At 46.2% G+C, this 9739-nt stretch overlaps 1 protein-coding gene across 6 annotated transcripts in view; it reads left to right on the top strand.

Moving 5' to 3' along the window:
- Window positions 7699-9739, top strand: part of ANAPC1 (anaphase promoting complex subunit 1) — a 34460-nt gene continuing 32419 nt past the window's right edge. For 4 of the 6 annotated variants that reach the window (XM_021391043.1, XM_021391044.1, XM_021391042.1 and 1 more), the window contains exons 1-5: window positions 7699-8066; window positions 8235-8396; window positions 8552-8603; window positions 8939-9048; window positions 9437-9519. In XM_021391043.1, coding sequence (XP_021246718.1) covers window positions 7854-8066; window positions 8235-8396; window positions 8552-8603; window positions 8939-9048; window positions 9437-9519 — 620 coding nt within the window. In that variant the 5' untranslated portion in view covers window positions 7699-7853. Of the gene's footprint in view, window positions 8067-8234; window positions 8397-8551; window positions 8604-8938; window positions 9049-9436; window positions 9520-9739 lie in introns of those variants that run through there. The other 2 variants (XM_021391047.1, XM_021391046.1) reach the window with 1 other exon arrangement.

Here is a 9739-nt window from a genome sequence, read left to right as displayed (position 1 = left end):
CAGTTGCCTACGGTCTTCGTAAAGCCGCGCAGGGCTGAGCTCTGCTGATGGCACTGGGGACACCTCAGCACCCCATGGGAATGGACGTGATGCCAAGAGGCACAGCGAAACAACTTGTTTCTCCTCGCGTGTGACTCCTAATGGGAGCTGGGAAAGGACGTGCCTTTCTCAGGCTGTTAGAAGGAAAGGAACCATATGAAATCCGGTCCGAAATCTTTTTTCAGTTGGGAAGAAAAAATGTCTGAAATTCAGTGGGGAAGGAAAAAAAAAAAAAAAGAAAAAGAAAAAGAATAAATCACTTCCAGACTGCTTTGACTTGCAAAGCTGCTTATTCACTGTGTGTTCCCAGGCCCTGGTGACAGGGATTGAATTCCCCCCTCGCCGCCTCTCGTGCTCCAGAGCAGCTCCTGACATCTTGAAGTGATCAGCAGCTAGGGAAGGGCGCGTGTCGCTGGAGGCCCGGGTTAAAGGGGAGAAGCAAACTGCACTGAAGCTGCTGCGGGAAGGCTTGGCATCTCCAGCCATGCCCAGGGTGCCTGCCTTCTGTGCAGCTCTGGCTTTTGAGTGCATTCAGCAGGCACCCACCGTCACCCAAGGGCCTGGGAACAGGCATTCAGCCTCTCCTTCCTCTCTGGAATCACGGCACGAGCTGGTCTGTTGGGGTCAGCCTTTGCAGCACAGGAGCGCTTTCGTCTGGCTCCATTCCCCATTGCTGCTGGCCTTGCAAATTTTGGGGAACAAAGTACTTGAAGGGGCTCTGGACTTCATGGGTGCAGAGTGGAAAAAGCCTTTTGCATCAGGATGGCAGCATATAGTTGACCCCGCTACGGAGGGGAAAGGGAGCAGGAGCAATTTTTAAGATAGAGGAAGGAAAAAAAAGGAACACAACATGGACACAGAAAGAGGATTTGAGTAGCTATTTGTAATACCTTAATTTGGGTCATTTTGCTATGGTAGCTTAGTTTCTGCTTGGAGCTGGGGTGCTTTAGCCTCCAACTCAACAGGGTTTGTCACAGCTCCTTTGGGCACAGCACAACATGAAGAAGGGGCTGGTGCATGGAAGGAGAGGAAGACACAGGGAGAGGAGAAACCAGAGGAACACTCACCCCCAGATGGTGACAGTAAAGCTCTGGAAGCAGCCAGCATGAGATACTCACACTTTTAGCACCTGATCTCATGAGTGGCAGCCAGGCCCAGGCAGGGGGTTGGAGTTAGGTGATCTTTAAGGTGATCCAACACAGGTCATCCTGTGATTCTATGATCTTATGCTTGGGACAGAGCCTGACCACTTTGTCTGCCCTTTGGTTGGTGGCACACAGCTTCCACCTCGCCCAGTGTACCACCATCCTCAGTCTCCTCCACGGTACCGGTCTTCAGCATTCAACACAGCAAATGTGGCAAGTTCTCTCCTTCCCAAGGGAAGCCTGGCTATCAGGTCCTGACATCCCTGTCCAACTCCACACGTGGATCAATTCATGCATCTTCTTGTTCCTGAGAGCTTGATGTTGACAGTGGTTTCATTTCCTCCCTCATCTTTTCAATGGGAAACTCAAGAGTGAGTTGCAAACAGGCCGTATATTACAGTCCCAAAGTACATGGTTGGCTGGAGCCATATCGCCTGCTCCTGCTGCCCAGTGGCTGGGCGTCCTCCAGGATTTGGCAGGAAATATCTTCCAGCCTCCCCCAAAAAACTGATGTCAAGAGGACAGAGATGAGGGGATAATCTTTAATCGGCGGGGGACAGACCTTAAGAGAGTGAAACAAAGGCTGTCTGTCTTGTCTGCCCAAGCGCCAGCATCCCGAACCAGCCCAACCAGTTGTACTTTCAGCTTTTCATGGCTTAGCACAGACCACACTGGAGGGAGCACCCACCTCTCCCAGGCTGAAGGATGCAGAGTGAGCGCCCGTAGCACCACACAGATAGCAGCCCTTCCTGACTCACACTTTAATGGCTTTCCAGCACAAAGGTTGTCCTACCCACCCACCCTTCAGACTTTGGCCAGTGCCCTCGGAGTCCTACGTACACACACACACGCATGCGGAGTCCTGTTTGGGAGCACAAAGATCTCTATCATCACGGATTTCTCCTGCCTTCACAAGAAGTTATAATCCCCTTCCGATAGCATCAGCAACTCTGCAGTATTCTTGGCTTTGTCTCAGCAGCACCTCAGCAAGCGTGTTTGGTGCTGTTGGAGCTGTGGTGCCAGACAGGAGCCCAAACTTGACCCCTCAGGTTATTTTCAGTTTTGCTTCAGAGCGGAGACATCGTTTCTTCACAAGACTTTCTGGAGACTTTGGAGTCAATGCAATATGCATGAAATACTTCATTTAGCAGAAATGGCACTGCAACCAGGCTGTGGGATCTTATCCGCTGAGATTTTTTTCCCCTTCCCTATTTCTGTATTCCCATTTTCATTTCCATTTTGTTAAATCTCTTTATTTCTGCTTTCTGTTTGTGCGTGTTTTTCTTCCCACCGTAGAGCCTCCTGTTCTTTTAAATACCAAACAGCTTCAGGAACACATTGTTAGCTCAAGGCAGATAGATGGCTTTCCTGTGTTAAATGTTACATCCTGGCCACAGGATACAGCTCTCAAATGATTTGCAGAGAAAAGTGAGCCTTTTGTGGTGCTACCAAAATACCTTTCTTCTTGTGCTGCATTCTTTGGACACATTGTACATGCTACGTCTCTCACTTGGCCCACGCTGTCCCTTGGCTCAGCTGGTTCTTCCTAGGCCAATTTCTCCTGTTCTGCAGATTATTTCACAAAAGCAGAAAGCCATCTCCCAAGGTTGGACACTAGCTAAAACTCCCTTGCTTTTGAGCTCTGGGCATTCTTTCTTGCCCACAAAATTGCTGCTTGCGTTGCACCATCTTGTACTTCCATTTGTCTTCATACAGAAATTTGGTCCCTGGCTCTGCAGATCCAGGCCACTATTTCTTCCAGCTGCCTTTCTACCAGAAATTGCAATGTATTTTGAAAGTACTCTGCAGTAAACTCTTACTTCTCCTAATTCTGGCTTTCCCCAGCAGGCTGCTTCTTATTTCCGAAAAAACGATAAAGCCTTTAGTCATGACTTGAAGCAAGGACTCCCCAGACCACATGCTAGAGACATGATTTCAAACATGTTGTCAAGGCATCCACTGCTTCTCCCTCTTTTGAAGAAAAAAAGCATTTTTTTTTTATTTGCAGCAGTGGTGATATGGTGAGAGCTAGTAATTGTCATCTGCAGCCAGCAACACCCTGTTGTTTAGGTGAGCAATTATAAGGGTGAGAGGTGCAGAGAGGAGCTCACAGTGCAATGTCCAAATGGCTGAAAATACCACAGGACGAGCTGGCTCCCTGCAGACACATCCACATGGTGCAGATGGCTGCGTGTGTGCTACAAGCGCCCGCAAGATGGGCAGATGAACAGCACGGTGCTGACCTCATCAGTGAAGCTCGTCTTCAAAGGAATAAAAATAATCTCATTGTCCTGCCAGATTTTGGCAGCTGAGCAGATCCCAAAGCAGTATGTCTGCACGTTTTGCTGTGACACCACAACCAAGGGAGAACAGTGATGCTGGGAGCCAAGCAGATGGTTATACATGGATGACACTTGATTCTAGAAAAAAAAAAAAACAACACATGAGTGCATCACTCCTTTGTCAAAATCTGTCCGGTCTTCTCGCAAAAGCCATTTTAATCGCCCGACACCTAGTGCTGGCAGTCAGAAATGCAGCTGTGAGGGCTGCAGCACCCTCAGCCCCTGTGAGTACAGCAAGCCTGTGATGCTCCTTAGACAGACAAACCTCAGTAGAAACTTTGCACCCGAATGAGTTCCACACTGAGGAAGCTTTAGCAAGTTGAAGCAAAAAGATGCTCGAGAGTCAGTGCAGAAGTTAACATAGTTAACCAAAGCCAGAGAGGCCTGGCTATAAGGGTGGATTTAGATTAGACATTAGGAAGAAATTATTTACTGTGAGGGTGGTGAGACACTGGAACAGGTTGCCCAGTGAGGTTGTGGATGCCCCCTTCCCTGGAACCATTCAAGGCCAGGCTGGATGGGGCTGTGAGCAACCTGGTCTAGAGGGAGGTGTCCCTGCCTAGAGCAGAGGAATTGGAACTAAGTGATCTTAAAGGTCCCTTCCAACCCAAACCATTCTATGGTTCTATGATTTCATTGCAGGCCTCAGCAAATTGCAGAATAGTTCCTTGGCTGTTCTCTCAGGCCAAGGGAAATGAAGGAGCAAAAGCTAACTTAGGCAGCTACAAGCATGTATGCTACAGGGACATTCATCCTTGGGGCTAGGACACAAATACCTCTGCCTTCAGCCCGCATGTGAATGCTGAGTGCTCTCAGATCGTGACACCATCCTTTCTAGCCTAGGAACTGGATAAAATCATAGAAAATCCTGAGTAGGAAGGGACCCACAAGGATCAAGTCAAAATCTTGGCCCCACATAGTGTTGTTTGAAAGACGGGTTCGTTACCCAGTATGCAGTAAGCCAATCTCACACACAGATACAAGATAGTGATTTATCACAAAGCTGCACAAATTTGGGTGCTAGGACTCCCACAAAGCTAGCACACACAGGGATTTTCTGTGATGCTTTTTATACATATTCTTATCACTTGACCACTATTCCAATACAACCTCCAGCTCTATGACCAGTTACCTAATCTGCGTATCACTATACAATGTTACACAATACTTGTGGCACTGTGCATGCTCACTGGGGAGGGTCTCCAGACAGGCTGGGGTCTTCAAGCCTGTAGGTGTGACTGTTAGTATTATAATGAGGATACTTCAGTTAAGAATGGGGCTAATCTCCCTTTCTGCTGACTACTCTAGTCACACTGATGAAATACATTAGTACGTGTGCAACCCACTAGTTCTATGTTTTTGTTGCCCTCTTTTTTATGCTTTAAATAAATATATATATATTTAAAAGTTTTGTTACTTATATACATTAACCATATTATACATTGTGTGTGCAGCACAAGACAATTCCTCTTCACTCTATGCGGCCCAGGCAAGCCAAGAGGTTGGGCACCTATGGATATTTGCAGGGTGTTCTCATCTTCAAGGACAAGCTTAGTAGCCAAACTATGATGAAGAGTTCCTTTACTTAAAGACTTTCAACACTTTCAAGGATGGTCATCCAGTCCTAGACAAAATGATGTCTTTGTTACCTCTTAAGGGTACCCATACTAAGACTTGTACAAAGATTAATTCCCACTTGACTCACAATTCCCCCCTTTGAGACAGATCTAACAGTACAGTTTAGATCACTCTCATTTTCTCTGAAGTTTTGTTCACTAACTTCAAGCAACACTTGGATATACACTGCAATCTGACATATAAACAAAGGCTAACATTACCAACAATACATCTGTTAAAAATACGTGAAATATAGAATGAGTAAAACGGAAGTTACAAAAACAAAGAGTAATATTCCCAGAGTACAATCTAATCCTAAATAAGCACCCAAGCTATTCTGGGTACAGTTCATGTGTGTCTCTTGATTTTCAGCTTTAGGCAATCAACTTCTCCACCTCTCCACTTCTCATATGGACCTGTTTTTGTCCCGGTGTAATGAACCTAGGACTCAATTCCCTTTACTTTTACTGTGGTATCTGTTGTTCGGAGTATCAGATAAGGTTCTTTTTCACTTCTGGGCCAGAGCTTCGTCTATCCAAGTTTGGAGATACACTTGGTCCCCTGGTTTGAAGGAATGTATGGGCATGTTCAGGGGCATTTGAGCTCCTAATTGCACATACCTGAGAAGGGAAGAAAAGACTCTTGCCAAAGAAAAGACATATTCAGTAAGTATTTGACCATTAGCTATGTGCATCTGATTGTTTTTTTCCTGTCAAATTTATAGTATTATTGTTTTCTGTACAAGATTTCAAAAGGATTAGCTCCTTCCATAATGCTGGGGGCTATTTGAACTCTTAACAATGCCAACTCATTTCAAATGTGTTTCTTGACATAACTATTGAAATTGTCTTTTTAATATTGGATTCATTCTTTCTACCCAGCCACTTTACTGTGGTCTTCATTGGGTAAGTCCCATATCATTTGCAGGAACATAGATACTCCTTGCATTATTTTTGCTATAAAATGAAGTCCTCTGATGAGAGTCCTTCTGGAATATCAAATCTTGAAAATATTTCTTTCAGTTAAAAAATTTGTCTACTTCTCTTCCCCTATTGGTTTGGCATGGGAATGCCTCAGGCCACCCAGAAAAGGTGTCAACCAATATCAATAAACATTTAAAGCCATTACACCACTGTAATTCAAAAAAATCAATTTGCCAGTATTTCCCAGGTACAAAACCCCTTTTTAGCTCTCCCAGAGGGGCTCTCCTCTGGATATTAGGATTACTTTTAAGGCAGGTCATGTTTATTTGAACAATACTTTTGGCAGCCAATAACAATGCTACTTCCTACCACATATATCTGCACTGCTACAATACAGTATCTAGTATACATACGTTTGTATATGAGTGCTCTTGCATGCTCTTTCCATTAATTCTTTCGCTATTGGAGGGGTAACTACACATGGTTCACGAGGCATTACCTGCCATCCTTCAGTAGTTTTAGTACAATTTAATAGCTCTGCTAACTTACTTTCTTTTTCATATAAACAGGAGTCTTGAGAACATGGGTTTTTAACAGTATTATATACAGGCTGGCATTCTTGTAATAGTCCATACTTTAGGAAATTCTCATTTACATGTTTTAGTCCAATACAGGCCTCTAGCTTCCTAGGATTTTCTTTCTGTCTTATCGGATTAACTCCTGGCATAAATTCTACTTTTGCAGGTTCAGCAGACTTGGCTCTCCTTGGCTTTTCTGTAGCCCATACGAAAGGAACTACTGAATTAATTTCAGATGGAATTTTGGTTACTTGTTTTCCTTTGCTTTCTTCTCCTGGGCATTCCTGTAACAAATAGACTTGTGCCTACCAGGAGTTCTTTTGGGGGATGTGTATCTAAACCTTGCTCCCAGTTTGTTCCACAAATCCCATCCCATGAGAAGTAAGGGCATTCTGGCATATACAAAAACTCATTTATTAAATATCAAATTTCACATCTAATTCTGTGGCCCCGAACTACTGGCACACAATACCTACTTAAAGGTCCTTTACAATAATTTATAGTGGAGTAAGTAGCCCTGGTATCTACTAAATAGTTCATAACTTCACACCCCAGCCTTTCTGAAACCTGTGGCTCAGCTGTGGAACTTAACATGTTCATCTCCAGTCCTCATCAAGCAGGATCTTCTACTTTTATCATCAATACATCACTTCTGGAAGCTGAAATGGTGCATAAAAGTTCAGTTGCTTGACTTACAACAACAGCACCACACACACAAAAAAAAAAATTAAACTCTATGCTCTATTATTATAAATGCAGGCTATTTTTTTTTCTTTTATATGCTTTGTGAAATAGGACAAGAGGAAACGGCCTCAAGTTGTACCAGAGGAGGTTTAGGCTGGGTATTAGGAAAAAACTCCTCCACTAAAAGGGTTGTGAAGCATTGGAACAGGGAAGTAGTAGAGCCACTGTCCCTGGAGTTGTTCAAAAGACGTGTACGTGCCCCTCCAACCCTAGGCCGCACAGAGGCAGTAAACCCACCTCACCCAACACCTCACCCAACACCTCCCTCCCGCCGCCATCCCGCCTCCCGTCGGCCCCCGCGCGGCGCGGAGCAGGGCGGGAACGCCGACATGGCCGCGCCCTTATAAAGCGCCGCCGCCGGCGCTCGCGCGTTTGGTCCCCGTGTGCGGTGGTGCCCCGAGCGGAGCGGGGCCCGAGCTGCGCGCCGGCTGTGTGCCCCAGAAATAATGAGGATATCGGGCCCCCATGTCGGACCACTCTGAAGAGAGGGCAACGATGATTGCGGCCGGCGACCTGCAGGAGTTCGTCCCCCGGGGCCGCGAGCACTGCCGCCGCCATCCCGGCGCGCACAACCTGCAGCCGCGGGAGCTGCAGCCTGCCTCCGAGCTCTGCTCGTCCGACGGGGCGGCCGGGCTGGTGGGCTCCCTCCGCGAGGTCACCATCCACGAGCGGCAGCGGGTAGGGCTGGGCTGGGCCGGGCCGCAGCGGGGCTGTTGTTGGGGGGGGCCCTGTGAGGGGACGCGACCAGGGGAACCTGTCTGTTACTTCCTGAGCCCATCGGCCGCATCTCTTGTAGCTTGTCCTTACAAAGTCGCGTGTTTTCGTGTTTTTTTTTTCTTTATTAAGGAAAGCTGGCAGTTGAGGAAAGGTGTCAGTGATTTTGGGGAGGAGGTGGACTACGATGAAGAGCTGTATGTGGCCAGCAACATGGTCATCTGGAGCAAAGGGAGTAAGAGCGAAGCGTCCGCCGCCTATAAGGCGTTCAGCATTGACAGCCCCGTGCTGCAGGTACGTGCTGAATGCGCAGCATGTTCGTTGGATGCTTGGTGTGTGCTTGCAAGCAGTGCCTTGAGGTGGGGGTGTTCTGGGAAATGCAGAAAGATAGGTTTCGGTAGTAACATCAACTCGTTCTTCAGACGTCGTTGTGCTGTGCTTGGTTTTAGGCCTTGTGGTGTGACTTCACTATTCAGCAGGAAAAATCTGACAAAGCTGATGGTAAGTTGTGTACTTATCGCTGAATTGTAGGGGTTGGAAGGGACCTCAAGAGATCATCAAGTCCAGCCCCGTGCTAAAGCGGGTTCCTTGCGGCAGGTCGCACAGGAAGGCATCCAGACAGGTCTTGAATATCTCCAGAGAAGCAGTCTCTACCACCTCTCTGGCATTATTGTAATGCCAGCCAAGTACTTCGAGCTCAGCTCTCTTGGCATGAGAATTTTAGCCATTGGCAACTGTTGTTTTAAGGCTATTCCCTGCCCCTTAAATACGCATTCTTTTGCGTAGAGAATATCTAAGAAAAGAGATAATCTTACTATTCTTTCTTTGTTCTGCAGTTTCAGGCAGTAAAGAAATAGTACAGAAATGTGTCTGCATATTGCAGAGCTCATGTGTAAATGTGCATAGCATAGATGGAAAGGATTACATTGCTGCTTTACCCTTCCAGGTAAGTGCTTCATCTTGTTGTCCATCAGTGGGCTTGTTGTCTGGTTGCCTGCTGTATTGTGGTGGGCAGGTGTGCATAAAGTGCTGCTGTTGGTGGCTGCCTGAATTCTTCACTCTAGTGGGTGAATGTGCACCAGTGATGAAAGTGTGGCATTGGTTATTGCATTGGAGCACTTCTGGAAGTAGCAGCAGCCGGACTGTAAGATGTGGGGAAGTATGGCTATGCCAGTTTGGTAGTTTGAGAACCTGCTCCCATCAATGTTACCCTTCTCTCAAGAAAAGGCTTAGGCAACATGTTTTGCCATAGCACAATATTCCATCATGAAACATTATCAATGCAGTAAATGCTTGATATCTTCGCCATGACTGTATCTCTAATTTTTCAATAGGTTGCAAACATCTGGGCAACAAAATTTGGTTTGTTATTGGAGCGTAGTAGTTCTTCACATGAAGTACCTCCAAGTCCACCCAGGTATGTAGTGAGTGGCTTTTGATTGCTTTGTTATAGACAGTTTACTAACTTCATACGGATGTGTGAAAATTGGGGAGGAATAATGAAAGAATGTGTGTGTTCATAACAGAGACAGCTGAAACTGGAAATCCTAGGAAGGGGCTATCTACCAAGTCAGAATTTCCTCCAGCGTGTTGTTGTCTTAACTATGTGAGAGCGTTTGATCCTGGGAACAGGATAT

Source organism: Numida meleagris, chromosome 3, assembly GCF_002078875.1.
Source record: "Numida meleagris isolate 19003 breed g44 Domestic line chromosome 3, NumMel1.0, whole genome shotgun sequence".
Lineage (NCBI taxonomy): Eukaryota > Metazoa > Chordata > Aves > Galliformes > Numididae > Numida > Numida meleagris.
The sequence above is the reverse complement of the archived record's forward strand: the minus strand, read 5'-3'. Positions and strand labels throughout refer to the sequence as shown.